The sequence below is a fragment of the Nematolebias whitei genome, chromosome 3 (genome assembly GCF_014905685.2).
Source record: "Nematolebias whitei isolate Nwh7 chromosome 3, NemWhi1, whole genome shotgun sequence".
In the NCBI taxonomy this organism is placed as follows: domain Eukaryota; kingdom Metazoa; phylum Chordata; class Actinopteri; order Cyprinodontiformes; family Rivulidae; genus Nematolebias; species Nematolebias whitei.
In genome coordinates this window covers 38,839,427-38,859,221 of record NC_056500.1, presented here as the reverse complement: position 1 = coordinate 38,859,221, position 19,795 = coordinate 38,839,427, and the positions used below count along the sequence as shown (strand labels likewise).

Sequence of the window (19,795 nt, the reverse complement as noted above, 5' to 3'; positions counted from 1 at the left end):
TACTGTACATACTGTACATACTGTACATACATACATACTGTACATACATACTGTACATACTTTACATACATACATACTGTACATACTGTACATACATACATACATACATACATATGGTACATACTGTACATACATACATACATACTGTACATACATACACACATACAAACATACATACATACTGTACATACTGTACATACATACATACATACATACATACTGTACATACATACATACATACTGTACGTACTGTACATACATACATAATGTACGTACATACATACATACATACATACATACATACATACATACTGTACATACTGTACATACTGTACATACATACATACCTACATACATACATACATACATACATACTGTACATACTGTACATACATACATACTGTAATACATACATACATACATACTGTACATACTGTACATACATACATACTGTACATACTGTACATACATACATACATACATACTTACATACATACATACATACATACATATGGTACATACTGTACATACATACATACATACTGTACATACATACACACATACATACATACATACATACTGTACATACTGTACATACATACATACATACATACACACATATATACTGCACATACGTACATACTGTACATACTGTACATACATACATACTGCACATACTGTACATACTGTACATACATACATACATACATACATACATATTGTACATACTGTACATACTGTACATACTGTATATACATACATACTGTACATACTGTACATACTGTACATACATACATACTGTACATACTGTACATACTGTACATACATACATACTGTACATACTGTACATTCCATACAGGAAATTATAGAAATAATTGATCTGTCAGTGTTTTGGTTCTCTCTCATTTTTGTTAATAAAATATATTTTCTCCCTACACTTCAGACGATTAACCAAAGCAATGCAGCACCATTATTTATCTCTTGACCCCCACAGAAAACCCCATTGCCCTCCACATGAAAGTCTGGGACGCCAGGCCCCCATTTGTATGCACGACCACAGCTTTATTCTCTGAATTGCTTAATCAGCCAGCAGTTAATTATGTTGGAATATAAATGTGACAAATTTTGATGTTTTTTTTTTTTTAGCTGTTATATTATGAAAACTCATTAAATCTGCCCCTGACAGACTGTGTGAGAATGCTTTGCAATTAATCAATATGTAATTAATTAATACGTTCAGAGAAAATGACTTGAAACCTATTACTCTTGACTGCAATTTCCTTCAACAAATATTATTGAAATGGTAAAAGTAAAATTAATCAGGCCAAACAAAGCTGTGTTTTTGACAGAGTTGCAAATTGTCTTCAGGAAATCTATGGAGTTGAGACCCAACATTTTTCAGTCAGGTCATCTGGACAGTTTCTTTTTTGGTGCTGAAATGTTTCGCCTTCGATCCGGAAGGCTTCATCAGTCAAGGGAACGCACAACAAAACAAGACTGTCAACAAGGAAGAGGGCCGGCAATGGAGGAGGGGCGTACCAAAGAGACCATCTTATCACAAGCAGAACTGGTTCGTTCCACTTGCTATCACAAGCTGTTGGGGGACGAATCAGTTTTGTTGTGTGTTTCCTTGACTGATGAAGCCTTCCGGATCGAAGGCGAAACGTTTCAGCACAAAAAAAAGAAACTGTCCAGATGACCTGAATGAAAAATGTTTGATTGTATCCCTGGATTATTGAGCATGGACTTTGTTGTTATGGAGTTGAGACTTCATCTTTATTGGTCTGGACTCAGTTTGTACTGGGTCTGGGATCTTTGAGGCAGAACTCTTCCTTTCTGCCTTGGTGCTGATTTTTAGAGGGTGCAGAAAAACTAAAAAAAAACTAAATAGCCTTTAGTGATTCACCCACCAAGAATGATTGAAGTGCACCAAATAGTGATTTGACATTTTGGCAAAAAGTAAACGTTCCCTTGATAAGAGCAGTAAGTAGTCATCATCACTCTTGATTTTTGTCTGTATGAGTCAGAGTAATGAACTAATTAAGAGACCCCCCAAAAATAGCATGCAATTCTTGCACGGGTGTTTGACATTTTGTAGGTGTAGTATATTACCGTTTGTGCAGTTTGAAATTTGTACATTAAAATGTAGTTGTGTATGTGTGAATCTTGAGCTACGCTTGTGGATCTTATTGTACACATTTCACACATTATTGTACACATTTCACACATTATTCTTTTCAACACACAAAGAAACCGTCCAGATGACCTGACTGAACATGGTTGGATTTTATACCTGGATTATTGAGCATGGACTTTGGTGTCAATTCAATGAATTTCCACTCTTTCCACGACCATTAAATCACTAATAAAACAAAACAATGTGATAACACCTTCTTGTGTGTCACAAAAGCATTTATTTTTGTCTGATGTTTTATTAACTTTTTTGTGCTGTCACAGAGTTTTTTTTCTGACAAAGCCTAAAAATCATTACATTTTTTGTAAGAATTTTTTCGCATGCTGTCGTTACCTCACACTAACACTGCTACTCTCTAGTGTTCATTAGATGAAAAACTGACCATAGGGAAATCCCTTTATATATGCATTTTTTGGCCCTATAAAATAATGCATCCCTTTTTAACATGATTTTAGTTAGTGATTGACTCAAGTGGCAGACCGAGCAAGAAAATTACAAAAATAAGTGTTTTTATTTACAGCAGCTGGATCAGAAGGCAGAAAAGGAAGAGGGGACACCATGAGTACTTGGCTGATATTGGAGTAATCTTTTATCGATAACAGTAGAATGTCTTACTGAAACAAATGATCGAGAAATTCTGGTTCCAGGAGGTTCCTTAATGGGAGAGGAGATGAGTACAGTCAGAGAGAGGATCATGTTTTTGTTGAGTAGGTTCTTCAGGCTGAAGGCTTTGGATGGTAATTGGGACACAACAGTCTGGACGAGTAGAGATCACAATGAGCAAGGAGGAGAAGGCTAGATGAGTCCAGGACTTGGAAGTCACATAGGTATGATAATGTCCCAGCACTGAAGGAGTGTCTGACTGAGGCTTATGCTTCTCCAGAGTCGTCCCTCAAATCAGGTACAGGTGGTGGCTGATTAGGAAAGTGCTGCAGCTGTGGGAGAGAGTGAGTGTGGCTGGCAGAACCAGAACTCCCACACTTTAAAATAATGTTTTTTTATTTTATTATTTTACTTCTATCTCTACGTTTGCATGGTGATGCTTTTCTTTTTACGTTTAAGAGAATCTGTAAAAATGTACAGGGAAGGTCCAACTTAGAACAGTCTACGTCTTTCTCGGCTGGACGTTGCTGCCTAGTCCCGCCTCTCATTTCGTCAAACAAAATTATTTTACTTTGGATGTAAAGAGAAATAACACTCTTGCATGTTGCCTAAGTAAACAATTAATACAAAAAAACAAACAAAAAAACAAACAAACAAACAAAGTTTGACATGCATGCAAGCTGGAGAATTGGATGCTCCACAGCTCAGAATGGCTGACCTGTTGACTAAAATCAGGACATCAATAGTGCACGCACTGTTCTGCTGCAGCCTGGTAATATATGTGGGTCAGTAACATTCAGTAGTCAACATTTCACGAAATACATATATGTGTATAAAGTGAGTGTTTGCAAATGGAGTTGGCTGCATCTAGGTGTTAAAAAGGTCACTGTTAAAAATTGAATTGCCAAGTCAAAATCCAAGGTGGCCACTGCCACATATTAATGTAAACCAGACACCCCAGTCATTTGAAGAAACTATGCTTTCTAGTTTTTATAATACTTAAAAACGTAGTTTCCTCAAATGACTGGCGTGGCCAAAGATAAATCTATGGTGGCCATGGCCACCACTGGCCACCCCCGGCCACCACTCTGCACTGCCTCAGACAAGAAAAACAAACAAAAAAAAATCTTCCTCTCTTCTTCTCCACAGAGTAACTCCTGCCCACTTAAATATCTTGCACCAAAACCATTTAGGTTTACGTGCAGTCCCTGTTCAATCCCAGTCCAGATAAACACTCATCCCAAAATTACAAACAATCACTATTCAAATCCCTCAGCGACAGGGGTCGTCAGCTGTTTACTTTGTAGAAATCTGTAGCTTAAAAAAATGACAAGGAATTAAAATATTTGTTACATTTAAAACATTTAAACTGGTACCATTAACACAATGGCAATAATTTGGGCTTTATAGTGATGATTGTAACTGTTTTTAACTCCAGGGAGGAATGATTTTACAATATACAACTAGAAATATCTTTGAAAAGAAGAACTGTGTGGACATTTCTGAATTTATTGTACACTGACTTTGTATTTTCTTAAAAGCTGCACCATGAAGCCTGCTGATTTAGATGAACTGTACCAGTTCTGCCCAGATCAGAGGTCTAATGTCAGAACTAGGATAGATGGAAACAAAAACATGCGGTTGAGGAACAGTTATCAAATATACATATTTTTCACCCGGTGTGGATTAGAGAAAATCCATGAAAAGTTCGAACTTGTGCACCTTGTTCTTGTTTTTAAAAACTATTAAAGTTGTTTGTTTCTCCGTGGAAACCCAGTGGTTCGGATCAGTTTCTAAAGCTCTTTTGCCTTTTCGTTCAATCCCTCTCACTTTATTCATGTGTCACCAGATTTTTAAAGTTTAACCTCCTGAATGAAGCAATAATTTCAGTTTGAAATCTTCTGGCAGAAATCCTCTAAACAAATGTCACATTTCCCTGCTACAACTCGTGATTTAAACCTTGTTTTATTGGCACGCTTCCCCCACTTCCTGCATATTTACTCTTGTGTTATATTTGTTGTTTTATCCTCTTGGGTTGCAATTAAATGTAAAAACCTTTGTTGTGTGTGTTGTTACAGCTCAGTCAAAAAGTAAAATGCAGTTTCTGGGACACCTTGCACATTGATTTTGAAACTCAGTTTTTAAATCTGTGCACAATGTTACCAGCTGCCTCACTGATTAAATGTTAAACCACTTAAGGGAATGTTTTTTTTTCAGAGTAAATAATGATATGCCTCATCATGGACACATTAGAACAGTGCTGGAACATTTAGGACGAGGAAGGATCACACTTTTTCAGATCTGAAGATTTAACGACGTTTCAGTGACTTGGGGTTAAAGAATGTGCAGTTTTGATGCACTTTAAAATTTGTTTTATGGATGTTTTCATGTGCTGCACATTTACTCAAAACAAGCCGGCAGAAATCAAGGTGAGATATTAATGAACAAGTAATACCTCAGTCTCAGCAGAAACTGTTTCTTCAAACTGAGGTTTAGAGAAACAGAAACTGCTAAATTGAAGATGTTAATATTTATAATCTTCTTTAGGCTTTTCCCTCTTCAGGGTCTCCACAGCGAGTCCTCCTCCATCTCACTCTGTCCACTGCTTCCTCTGTCCTCACTCCAACTACCTCCACGTCCTCTCTAACTGCATCCATATATCTCCTCTTTGTCTTTTTTGTTAATATTTATAATCCTCATTTGGACAGACCATTTTGAAAGACTGAGTTGTTTTAAAATGACAACAATACACTTTGATCCTAGCCCCACTTGGACTAGCCATTAGCTCATCAATATGATCAAAATGAAAAGCCCTGGTCAGAACATATTGTCTTATAGATGGACAGTTGGGGGAACAAAAGGTTTGTCTTTTATGTCAAACTGGAAGTTCTTAAAGGAGCCACCTGTGACCTTTACCTTTGACCCCATGACCTTGAAATCAATACGGATCATCCTTGGCCCATGACGTGTTTAGCTGTGCAGTCGGATACTTCCATGTTAAAGGAATATCAGTTTTGACTGACAGGAAATAGTCCACAGGCCGAAAGACTGATGACGCAATAACATAAAATGTCCCGTGTTGGACGTCCTTGTCTGAGCGAAGACGTCTTTAATGTGGACTAAGAGCATTAACATCTGGATTTAGCACCATCAAAGTGGGATCAGATTGCTCAGGATAAATGTTGATGCCAGGCTGTCTGATTGAGGTTAAAGTGCATGTGATGTGCATATCCTACTAATGGAAAAAGTGGAAGAAAACATATAAATAGTACAAACATACATAAAGTTTGTCATAATTCACATGATTTTACTCATTTTGTCCCATAAATAGTCTATTTTCTTTGATCTTGGTGCAGCCAAAGTGAAACAGGAAGTGACATCAAAGGGGAACTCTTTAAAATGGGGAACTTCCTGGTCTTTGTTAATTGTTTATTGAAACAATATCATCTGAACTCTTGACTCATCGTCTTCTTTCTCTGATAGTTGCTCAAAATGATCTAAAGAACCATCCGATTCTCCTCCACTGTCTGTGTTAACCATTGCAGCAATGCTCTGTTCACATGCAGGCGTTCATCTTTGACATCACTTCCTGTTACTGTACACGAGAATATCTCAGTTACTGTTTATCTTAGTGTTGTAAAATTATTTATACAGTATTATTATTGTCGTCTTTCCAAAAATGCATTCTTATTTATTCCAAAGTTTGATGTCACATGCACTTTAAAGACCTAACCTCAACACGTAAGATATTAATTGTTCATGACCTCTCCACAGAACCTCACTTTGGAAGATCTGAACTATCCCTTTAAGGCTTTGAAACGAGCAGCTGAGCAGAATGAAGGAAAGCAGACGTCTGACGAGAGGAGGCAGATTAAAGATGAAGAAGAAGGAGAAGAGAGATGGCTCTCTGTGTGTGTGTTAGAACAAGGAAAACAAATTCAAGTGAAAACACTCGAAACAAAAGATAAGCAGACTGAGTTCAGAGGATGATGTTTGTTACTAACACGTGACAGTGAAGGAATCAGAACCATCCAGCCCTGAAGAGGATGTGGAGAACATGACTCCATCCAGGGCTGCTGAGGAGGACACAATCAAAAATGGCCGACGAGAGGATCAGGAAAAGAGAATTTTACGAGTGTCCCTCTAAACGGAAGGCATCAGACTGAATAAACCAGACAGATGTTGATTTTTCAAGACAAACTGGCATTTATAAAACAATAGATTGTTTTTGATTAAAGAGATCAGCAGATAGAGGTGAGCCTTCATTTTTGTAGATCAGGGGTCTGCAACCTGCAGCTCTGGAGCCACATGTGGCTCTCTGGTCCCTCTGCAGCGACTCTTTAAAGCCATGACCAAAACTAACAGAAAACTGAATTTTATTGGTTGTTAAACAAAAAAGTTCTAGTTCCACCAGCTTTCCTGTCATTTCTTTTGCAAATACTTTAACGTTTTGCTTTATTCCTATACTTGTTTTTTTTTCCACGTTTTAAAAAATGACATAGGTCTGCATAGTTCATAGTTGTCGTTTAATTAAAAAAAAACTATTTTCCCCCTCTCTTTACAATAATCTGGTTTTGTGCCCTGCCTGGTAACATCTGGATAAGCTGAGAGCGCAATTTATCAACCGTTTGTTAGGACAGGCTGAACATTTAGCCTTTACACCGACGTGCTGCAGTTTATCAGATACATGTGGTCATTTTGGTCACAAAGAATGTCTGAAGGCCTAACTGACTTGGAAAAATATGCTTTTAATTATCGGTCATTAATCCTCAGCTGTTAATTTTAATTGTTTTGTTTAATTAGTTTATTTAATTGTTTAATTACTACAAACTTTAGCAGTATGACATCAAAGTTCATGCTCAATAATCCAGGTAAAAAAATATCCAACAAAGTTCAGTCAGGTCTTCTAGATGTTTTTTTTATCACCAGCAAACTGGTTGGTCCACTATGTGAGTGTGCTGCTTATGGGACTGAGTTTGTTGTGTCTCCTTGAACTGATGAAGTCCTTTGGATGAAGAACAAAACGTCTCAACAAAAAAAGAAGAAACCGTCCAGAGGACCTGACTTCATATAGTTGGATTTAGCAGTATGACTTATTTGCTTACATTGGGTGGATGATTAAACATGTGGTACTTCAATGTTCCTCGTCACTGAGGGATCTGAATAGTGAATGTTTGTAGTTGTAGAGATGAGAGTTTTTCAGAGCTGGAATTGAACTGAGAATGTGAATTAACCTTAACGTGTTTCATGCAACATATTCAAGTGGGTAGAAGTTACACTGTGGAGAAGAGCAGGGGGAGGATTGTAGGCAGCGCACACACCAAAATGGAAGTCACATCTCACATTTTCTTTTTTGTTACAATTGTCACAACACAAACAGGAGTGGATAAGTTCCACTCCTCGCTGCGACAGGGCACATTAAAGACGTAGCAGTCCTTGAAGTAACGCCTCCATTGTGTCAGAGTTTTAGATCATGTTTTTCTGTAGCCACTTTGGTGAAACCTTCAATGTGTGTGATGTTAAGCAATAATTTGAGGTGTCCTGCAACATGCTAATGCTCAAAGTACTTGTTCTTTCACACCAAAGTCTGGTTCAATACTTATAAAACTTTAGTCATTTTAGTGCGGGACATTTAACTGTGGCGTAACTGTTTTGGTGACAGACAGACAAAGAGAAACCCAAGAAAAAAAAAAAGCTAGTTAAATTCAGTGTTTTTTAATGTGTTAAGTCTATAAAGCGTCATGAGGCCACTGACTGCTCCAGCCTGTGGGTCACAACAAAACACCAGACAAACGGACGTTCCTCGTCAACTCCGTGATTTTAAAACCAAAACAAGAAAGATGTTTTATTCTCTTCAGCCTGCTGGAAATAATTTGTGCACCTGATTTATCCATGGAGGCTGCATGCAGCCTGGAAACACATCAGTTTAGTTTCTCACTGGGCAGCTGAATGGAAATGTTCCAGTATATACAGTATTTACCATAACACACTGCCAGTAAACATGGTGCATGCTTCCTAAAGGCTTTGGTCCCTCAGATATATTTTCATTCACCGGCAGCTGAAAAGTCGAGTGAAATGTGTTTTTGTTGTTTGAAAGCTCTGGACAGAACGAGTCTGAAGGGGCAGCGTCACCATCAGAGCGAGGTCATCTGTTCAGAACACGATATGCTCGGACCCCAGGAATGGTCGACAAAACATTTCACCAGCATGGAGTGATGTAAACTGCACTCATGTTAATAAACGCTTCCTTAGGTCGGGCTGTTATGGTTTGGTAAATTATTAGTATATTTCCGTGCATGTGTGGCAATCACTCTCGTCATGTTCCATTCATGGGGAGTAGTCCCAGACCCAGACCGTCACCTCGTCTGTTTGCTTCGACACCTTTGCCCTCAGTCTTTGTGATTCAGGCTGTGTGGAGAGGAGGAAGATGTCACAGTAACCTCTTCCTCGTTTCTTTTTAAAAGGAGTGGTTTACAACAACTCATTACGTCCAGGTTTTCACATTTAAGATGATTCATGTTCAAGAAGTTACCAAAAACCACAACTAATTTTTCTTTAACACTCTTTTCAGAGCAGACTACTTGACAACAACTTTTTTAAACAAAAAACTGAATTTAGTCAGTTTATGAAACAATTTAATATCCTAAAGAGCTCATAAACTTTAAAGTGGAGTCTGTGGAAAGGTTATGAACAATAAATATCTTACCTGTTGTAGATAGCTCTTTGAGTCACCTGTTTGGAGAAATAATTTTATTTTGGCCAGACTGATGAGCTAACAGCTAGTTTATATGGGGCCAAAAGCCAATAAGCCACGACATTCCTGCAGGAAGTGCACCGGGACGCACCAGATATGATACAGCTAGCTGCTGCTGCTCAGGCTAGCAGTAAACGTCTATTTCTCCAAACAACGGTCATTTATGACCAGTCGCATCAAACTGAGGATTAAGTCGCAAAGTGGTTGTAGAAATAAAAAGCAGCTTTAGTGCATTGGTTGAAAATTTCTTCAGAATTGCATTTAGTCAAATATGAGGACTAAATTCATTATCTATGGGTCCGTTGACTGAAATATCCTAAATATAACCCTAAAGAACATTTTGAAGCACTTTTCTCTGCAGAACCAATAGTTAATGATTTGGAGCACAGAAGAAATACATTTCCACTTCTTTCCTTGAACACTAATGAAGTATTTTTTTTCTTTCCAGCTGGGAAATCTTTAAATACATGATATCTAAACATGGTTTCAAATTATGTCAAGACGTCCTCCTTAGAAAACAATGGGTCAGATCGATTTCCCAGGGGTTATCTGGAGTAGCAAGACCATATCTCAGGAACTGCTAACGATGAGAATGATCAAAATGTAGCTTAAAAAGCTAGAAATCTGAAATTGTGCTTCGTTCATTTTGATTATCGTATTTTTCACTGCATAAGTTGCACTTTTTGGCATAAAGTAGCACGCCTGCGACTTATACAGCGAAGCGACTTATTTCCGTTTCCCCATATTTATAACCCAAATTTTGGCTGAGATCTGACGATTTAATTCATTCTGGCACATAAAATATTGAACACTACCATTTCCAGCCACTACAGGGCGTTTAAGTAATATGGCAACCCCAGTGTCTCATTAATAGGTAAAAGTGGCTATTAATTAAACACTTGGCTTGCCATACCAAGCACCTTTGTCTCGCTCCAGACCTCCTGGAGCAAACATCAAATCAGCTGCATTTGGCCGCGACGCCCAGGCGAAATGCAGCTGATTTGACCATCAAAGAGCATTTAATAAGCAAACGTTTTACTGAGACATACCTTTACTATAATTTAGAGCAAACAAAGAATTATTTTTAAGTGTTAATCTTGTTAAATTATTGTTAAAGTCCTCTCGTGCATGTTCCCGCGGCTGCCATTTGGCAGCCAATCGATTTTTGGCACAACACTGGTCTACACTTCCAAGTGTCAGCAGTGATGCATAATAGATGTGACTTATACAGCGAAGCGACTTATTTATGTTTTTTCCACTTTATTAGACATTCTTGGACTGATGCGACGTGTACGATGGAAAGTACGGTAAATATGACTGAATCCTCAAGTCACATTCAAACACCTGTCTACAACAGGGCCTTTCCTTAGAACCACACATCTACAGATACAAGTCATCACCTTAAGATTAAATCTTCTTCATGCCAAACAGGTGATAAAAATGAGATAAAATGTGCATTTACCTTTACACAAACCTACTGTTTAAGAAAATGATTAACATACAGGAGTAGGAAACGTCACTAAACAAACATCTTTGTTCTGGAACATTTGATTTCTACTGCAACACGATCCATTTCACCAACACGTTTAAATAACTCAGAAACTAATTCAGTGCTCAAGTTCAAGTCCTTTTTGTTTCACAGCATCAGGTAATTACTTTTTAACAAACATTCTGCAACAAGTCCACAACTACAATTTATTGTTCATCCAAAAACAAAGTCACATTAGGCAGAGGAGACATTTCTAACATTTGAAGAAATGGACGTGAAGCAGAAACATAAACCGGATCACGATGGAACCACACCGACACAGTCCTCCACCATCGCAAACAGAAAATAATGTGGACCACTGCGTCGGGCCACGTCCCCGGCCGTCTCCCCGCTGCTGCTGCGCAGCCCGGGCCTCAGGTTTCGCTTTGACAGGAGCAGCTCTAAAACGTGCGTGGAGTCCATCGCCGAGGAGCTCGTGTAGGAAGCCGCCAGGTGGAGTGGCGTGAGCCCACCGTTGGTCTGGGCGTTAAGTTCAGCGCCGTGCTGCAGGAGGACGCTTGCCACCGCGACGTGGCTCCATCGACACGCGCTGTGCAGGGGCGTCCAGCCGTCGATGGTGCGAGGGTCCACGCTGGAGCCGCTGGCCAGTAAGGCTCGAACCACTTCAACATGGCCGCTGTACGCCGCACGGTGCAGCGGGGTGTAACCGTCCTCATCGCAGCTGTGCACCAGTGAAGGATCGGCCGTTAACAAACGGACGACGGTTGGAAGCTGAAAAAACATCAAAGATTTTGAGTCAGAAATGATCACATTCATAATTATTAAACACCATCTGCAAAAAAAGATAAAACTTTTTAAACTGTTACAATCCACAGACTATAAAAGCATCTTAAACACTAAAAATGTGTCAAAAACCGTCGTCAGCAACGTTCCACTTCTGTCAAATACACTCAAACACACAGCCCACTAAAAACACATGATTTATTCCTACAAATAAAAATGTTCCCATTCAGTTGATCAACATTTTAATGTTGATATTTCAGTGAACTGGGGTCTTCAGACAAGCGGTTTTATTCAAAACCACTCAATGTGACTAAAACTAAACTACAAGGAGATGGTTTATTAATCACAGGCAGTACTCCGACGTCCCCCGTCACTGAGGGATTTGAAGTGAATGTTTGTAGTTTCTGAGACGAGTGTTTTTCTGGACTGGAATTGAACAGAGAATGAAGTAAACCTAAATGTTTTTGCTGCGAGATGGAAGTGGGGAGGAGTTGCTCTGTGGAGAACAGAGGGAGGCTCTTTTTCCTTGTCCAAGGAGGCGCAGGGTGATGGATCCTGGAGAGTGAAGGGAGTCATTTTACACACCACCAGGATGGTGGAGCCAGGGGGTGACCATAGGTGTCCTTAGCCACCATCCAGGGTGGCTAAGGACACCTATGGTCACCCCATCTTCAGCCACCCCCAGTCATTTGAGGAAACTAAACTTTTCATCTATTTAAAAAGTAGAAAGCACAGCGTCCTCAAAAGACGGTGTTGGTCATTTTATACGCACACACAAGTTTGTCTTTCTGTCTTTACAGAGAATTTGCACTGACGTCCATTCATTTTTCATACAGTTCTATAATCTAACACATCCTCTATTCACACCTTAGTCCTGAAGCTAACCCAGCAACAACACTGCTCCTTATGGGGCCTGGGCTTTGGGTCCCACAAGGAGCAGTTGGTCCTCACAATGTGTTGGAGAGATGGGCCTTACAAAGTAAAACAAACACACACACTGACACACATCTTGGAATTTGATGTAACAAATCAATTTTGATCTTTTTGACACCTACATGCAGCCACACGCCAAAATGGAAGTTACTTATTTTTCAAGTTATCATGCTCACAACACGGACGAGCAGAGGGTGTCTCAGCTACCTCTGTGATGGGGACAAAAAGGTTCAGTTTACAACATCGGGTCAGAGTCTTGTGTCTCCAGCAGCTTCTTCCAATAAAAAGCTGCTGGTCGGTCGGCACACATCACATCTTAGCCGAGTGCTTTCTTTTGTTGTTCTTAAGTAGATAAACAAAAAGCAGCAATTCTTAAATAAAGTATTAATATTTATGATCAGACACATTTTCCAGAGAGAAAGCAAAGTGTTCACTAATGCTTCAAATCAAAAAGCCTTCAGGACTTAAACTGCACTCAGATGTGATGAAGATGAGACCTGGGTCTTTGTTGACATTTATTATTCTGACCCGTTAAAAATGACTGACTCTGCCACCTGGTTTGATTCATTCTAATCTAAGTTCAGCTTCAAGTGGTTAAAAATAAAACATGAAAGGTTTGAAAAGATCACTGGCTGCAATGTTCGACTCCCTCCTGCAGCTCTCAGACGTGCAGACAGAAAACAACCAAACAGCTGCACTTCTGTTAACAGAACGATTTACGGCAGCCATTCACTCAAACAACACGTCTATCAATGTCACACAAGTGAGCCGTGCTCATTTCACACCGTTCAGACAAAAACAGCTCAAGTCACTGAAATATGGGAGCCGTTTGTGAATGCATCTTTTGCTTCCATTTGCATTCGACCCGGTGCAATTAGCTTTTTATCTCATCTTAGAATCGCTCCCTGGTTCAGAAACAGCCGAATTAATGCAATATTCTAACTCCCACAATGAAGCACAGCAGAGATAGAGGCACCAGTGGAAGATGATGGGAGCATGGGAGGCTGAATAAACCCAGTTCACCAATAACTACATGTGGAGAATGGAGATTAGTACTGGTATTACCAAAAATCGTACCATCGCTTTTTTTGAGTGGATTATCCCATTCTTATCAACGTTATTACATTTTAGTTTCTGTTTTATAGGAAAAAGCTTTCTTATGATTTTACTAAACCAAGGTAATAAAGAATTTAAAACCACACACTGCAGCTGTTAGCTTCACTACTAATTAATTATTCTTAAAGCTAGTTCAAGCACAAAGAATACCTGAAAGAACACCTGAAATCACCTCAGGACATCTTTACAGTCAGACTAAATTGGAATGTTAGAAATGTAAACGGCTTCTGGTAGAATCTGTAATGGATCTGATCTGGAGACACAAGTAGCTACTACAATTACATAATGCCATGTCTCTTCTTTTGGCTGTTCCCTCTTCAGGGGTCTCCACAGCAAGTCATCCTCCTCCATCTCACTCTGTCCTCTGCATCCTCCGTCCTCACTCCAACTACCTCCATGTCCTCTCTAACTGCATCCATATATCTCCTCTTTGTCTTTTTCCTGGCAGCTGCATTTCTAGCATCCTTCTATCAATATACCCACTGTCCCTCCTCTGGACATGTCCAAACCATCTCAGTCTGTCGTCTCCAACATCATCTCCCAGTCCTTGAACCTGTGCTGCTCTGTCTCCAAGCCATACAACATAGCAGGTTGGGCATCAGGTGTCGAGATTCGACTGGAGCCAGTACTAACATTCAGATTCTCCTGGAATCGTTCAAAATGTTACACTTCAGTTAGTTTTGATACCCAGTCTGCTGACTAAAAGAAAAAACCACTGAACACCAAGGAAGAAGAATCTGCAGAAACTGTGTGCGCAACCATGGACAGCGTGCGGTGGCGATCAACAGTGTGTCTTAATGTCAATAAAAGAAATGACCAGTTGGCTCAGTGCAATAAGATTATATTGTGCAAAGGAGGGTGCATAACCAACATGATCCAACACCTCTGGATTCTTGGTTTAGAAGTAACAGTGTCCAGTCTTTGAAGCGCTGCACCAGCATTCCTCCGCTGCCCCCTCCTCCAGCTCCGACCATCAGTCTAGCACCACACTGTCAGAATCAGAATCAGAATAAACTTTATTGGTATTGCACCGAGATACAACGCAAATATGTACGTACAGTCGTCCGAAGATGGGCGGAGTGCACGAAGCTGCGGCTAAAATAATCAGCGCGGCCTTCTTACTCTTATTCAGAATAATATTTTGCTTAGATAAGAAAAGGAAAGAAAACATGAGGAGAGACGGTATAAAAAAAAGATCTCTCACATCGTGTCCTAGACAGAGCACAATTTGAGACATCAAAAAAACCTACCACAGCAAAGCAACATAAACAGACGTTATACATTTACATATAGGAGGTGAAAACATTGAATTTTTAAGGAAAAGTCGGAGCATAGTCTGGGCCCCCCCCCCCCCCCCACAGCCATTGTCCAGATAAGAGGTGACGTTCATCTTCAGCTCAGTTGAGGCTCTGTTACATGTCCACGGCCTTGGGGAAGGGAGGGGTGAGGAAACAGTCAAAGCATCTTTGTTGTTTTCAAAACATTCCAGGAGGAGTTGAGATAAGTCCGGCATCAAGGCCACAGTTTGGGTCAGGCAGAACTTATGAATTGTTGTTTCTGCCTTTTTAAATTCTTGCTGGTACATATTCTCTGATGGAAACTCCAAAACAGCCGAATTGATCCTTTACTCCAAAAGTCGAGCTCACAGCTTCTCCAGATTATTCCACCATCCATGAGTGCTGCCAGGAAGATCACAGTCCTGATAACAGCTGCTCCAACTCCCTGTCACAGCTCCACATTCAGTCCGAGCACTGTCAAGCTTCAACACCTCCACATGAATTTGTAGACAACCAGATTCCACCAACCCAAACAGTAGAATCTAGTTGTCATCATGAATCCAATTTGTCCTTCAGAGTTCAGAGGGTCCTCCTTACTCTGACTCCTGTCAGGAGAAGTTGATCGATTTTGTTGAGAGACCAGCTGATCCTTTCAATTAAGAGGTATGCAGGAAAAAAAAAGAGGCTTTTTTAAAGGGTTCACAGGACAAAAGAGCGCAGCAGGGAAGCGGGTGGGGGAGAGAGAGGGAAAACACGTCTGGTTTCATCGTAGAGTAGCAAGAAAAAAAAAAAAAACTATCAGGTAATCAGGTAACTAAAACAATAACATACATCTTATACCAACACTGAGGCAGCTAACAAGTTATCAGCGTAAAACAGTGGGTCAACTCAAATGCAATGCTAATGTTAGCCCATGTATTATTTCATAGACAAAAAACTGCTAACATTAGCCAGGAAGTTGACCAGACTCCGCGATGTGCTACTCTGTTCACCATAGCGTCCAAGGGAAAGATGTAACAAATTGCAGAGTGCCTCAGAACGGTTACAGCATATACCGTGAAAAGTTTGCATCCCTTTTCAGATGTGGAATCACTATTATGTTATTCCAGTAATACTAATTATGTTAGTTAGGAATAACAATAGAGCTAAGCTAATTAATGGTCCGCCCTGAGCTAACGTTACAGTAACAGTGACATTATATGCTTGTTTAGATGTTTGAAGGGACATGGTGAAAACCATCAACCCAAAGTACACACCACCTACCAGAGACTACTTGCCAAATAAATGAATCCCTTCTTGGTATAAGGTGTAGAAATCCACTGTGATTAGAGCTCAGTGACATCTGCTCTGTTGCACTCGCCGGTGATGGCTGGAGTAGCATCACACAGGACCAGTACCTTACCATCACTGAACACTTTATAGTGGAGGACAAAAAGAAGCAAAAAGTACTAAAAACAGCAGCTTTGTACAACACTCAGACTGGTTTGTGTTGTGGCAGAGGAAATCAGTGATGTTCTGTCACAGTTTGGCATTTCTGACAAAACTGTAGCAATCACTGGAGATAATCAGTCAGAGATTTATTTGTCATACACACTAAATATAATGCTGCCAGTATGGATGTGGCCATTAAGCACCTGCAGTTCATGAAACTATGCTGCTTTGCCCACACACTTAAAATAAAGGTTGAATGAATGAATCTAACAGCACAACATCTGAGTGTGAACTCCCGAAACTTAGTGAGTCAGTGGGTGGCCAAGGGTTCAACCATTGTTGTGTGGATAAAGAAATGCTTGATGGCAAAGGTGGTTCTCCAGGAGAAGCAAGAACTTCTACGTAAGAAACACAAAGTTTACTTTATTTAATCATTGAGCATTATTTATGACATTAAGACAATTTCTTTATATACGTTTACCTATTATTTGAGTCCTGAGGAAAAGTACACAGTATTTGACTACTTATTTTAAATACAATTATTGTTTGACTCCTAGGATGAAAAGCATCTGCTGAATAAAAGTCGACACTCACTCATTCTTGATGTGAGAACGCGCTGGAATTATCTTTACCTACTGCTGGAGCGATTCACAGAGCAGCACTCTGCAATTCAAGCAGCAGCCAGCTGGGATGGATGTCTGAGAAAGAATATGGAAAGGGACCGTATAGACAGATGAGATGGATAAAATATTTGATCCTGATGTATGAAGATTAGACATAAAAATTACCAACACACAAAATATGAACTCAAAGAACAAATAAGAGTGAATACACTGCATCAGTGAATTGACTGTCTTTCCTCAGACTTACTACAAAGAGCTGTCACTATGTGCTAATGCAGGGAGTGCATATGTTAGGGGTTTTGCTAAAAAGATAATATTTCTAACACCCATCTGTGTTCTGTATTCTTTTCATACAGGCTTGCTCAGCTGACTGAGGAGGATTTCTGGAGAGCAGAAGACTTCATCAACCTCATGAAAGTTCTCTACACGTCCACCCTCTGCATGCATGTCTTCAGAAAAGAGCCCCAGGTGTGGACTGATACAACTCATTCTCCAAAAGCTCGAGGCACGTCTGACTATGAAAGAGGGAGACTGTTTGTATCCAAACTTAAAAAACAGGTTTGTGCAAACCTATCCAAGCGCTACAAGGTAAGTGACTGAGGCAGGCAGCTGGAAAGAAACTGATGAAGAATATAAATGTTTTTATTCCTCTGGCTCGATCAAACATTTTAAGAATGTGTTTTGCAGAGTGTAAAACGAGGATGAGTGTGTAAGTGATAGTTGAAACTATATAGGTTCTCAATCTTAATAAAGGTCATACCTTCAATGGATGTTTTCCCTTTTTAGAGATAATACAGATGAACCTGTTTGTTTAGCAAACGGTCCAGAACGACTCCACTGGAGAAGCCTTTTGCCGAGGAAGAGGCGACGAACGTAGTGTCACAGCAGAGCTCCATGTCCATCAAGAAACAAGTGGAGAGAGCGCGACAGATGAAGGTAATTCCACCGGCCATTACGTCTGAGGACCCTGCTGCATGGTGGTGGAAGCAATGAAGGACTTCAGTGTCAAACCTTGCCTTTTGGTTTGTTTGATATTCTGCACCAGGTTAGCCCATCAGTGGGAGCTGATTTGACTGTTTGCATGAGGTTTTCACACATAAAGCTCTCTTGTGAAAGAGCATCCTGTCAAAAGAAAATTCAGAACAGTTATATTCAAGTTCACAGGTTTATTTATATACGGGTTGAAAATAGTCCTGTGAGAAACTCATAGTAAAGTTCATAAAAAGTAAAAGGTTGACAGAATTAAAATTCACAGAGAAGTTCAGACTATTTCATCCAGAAACAACTCTGGTTAGTTAGTTCATTTAAAACATGTATGGTAAACTTTTTTGACCCTGCCTATTAAATGAACAAGCATCAAGAATTGTTAGGAATATAAATCAAAATCGCTCAAACTTAAATGTGCCAACACTAAAACTTTTCTTTCAAGCATTGAAAATGTGCCAAGAAAAATAGGATTTCATTCTGTGCAAATTACTTATGCATTCAACATTGATTTTTTTTTTTTTTTTAATCCCCGGAGGGCAAAATATTTAGCAGCCAACAGTTTTATGAGCTGCAGAAAACTGTTACGTGGCAACTGTTCGTATGTACATAATGTACTGTAATTAGATTTTTCTTTTTTTTGTTTTATTATCCACAGGGTCCAATTTTACAATGTCCTTTATGCATTCAAAGGTCTCCGGGCGCATTAAAAGAGTTCACTCAGTGTGTGCACCATTTGTTAAATCCCTGCATGCAGTCACACTGTTTAAAAAAAAAAAATTTTTGTCTTCACAGTTTTCTGCAAGACACGGGGGTGTAACTCAAGATGTTACTGTGCCTTGTTTTGATTTGGAAGAAACCCAATAAAAACTTTGAACAGCTTTAGTAAGAATGTTTTGACCTCACTTGTAATTTTGCAGACCGATATTCAAAAGAACACTTACAAACCAATCACAGGAAAAAAGCAATCCAGACCAGAACATGTGAAAATTAAACCTATTTGAACTTGCAGGAGTGTTGATTGAATTCCTCCAAGTCTGTTTATTGAGCAGCCGAGAGAGGAAAGTGTACCAGCTGACAGACATTAATGCGAGTGCTTATTTCTAATGGAACTGGGCAGTCAAGTGTATCATTCTAATGGAAACACGGTAACAAGAAGTTCAACGGGAACTTATTTGCATTATTTACCCAAACTCTGGCTTCATTTCAAACACCAGAAACCGTTCAAATGTAAAAGCTCACATACTGTAAAAAACAACAAGCAGTTTACTGATGCACCCCCAGACCCTCATATCGATGAGGGATTTGAAAAGCAAATGTTTGAAGTTTTGAAGACAAGTGTTTTCTGGACTGGAATTGAACTGAGAATGCAAATAAACCTTAATGTTTTTTGGTGCAAGATATTCAAGTGAGTAGCAAGTACACTTGAATAAACACACACATACAAACCGGATTCCAAAAAAGTTGGGACACTAAACAAATTGTGAATAAAAACTGAATGCAATGATGTGGAGGTGCCAACATCTAATATTTTATTCAGAATAGAACACAAATCACAGATCAAAAGTTTAAACTGAGAGAATGTATCATTTTAAGGGAAAAATCTGT

General features: G+C 39.5%; 1 protein-coding gene across 1 annotated transcript in view; it reads right to left on the bottom strand.

Annotated features, from left to right (window-relative positions):
• Positions 1 to 11,337: 11,337 nt before the first annotated feature.
• The window catches only part of ankrd49 (ankyrin repeat domain 49), a 29,948-nt gene continuing 21,490 nt past the window's right edge, over positions 11,338 to 19,795 (bottom strand). Inside the window, exon 3 of the mRNA XM_037674948.1 lies at positions 11,338 to 11,811. Coding sequence (XP_037530876.1) covers positions 11,338 to 11,811 — 474 coding nt within the window. The remainder of the gene's footprint in view (positions 11,812 to 19,795) is intronic.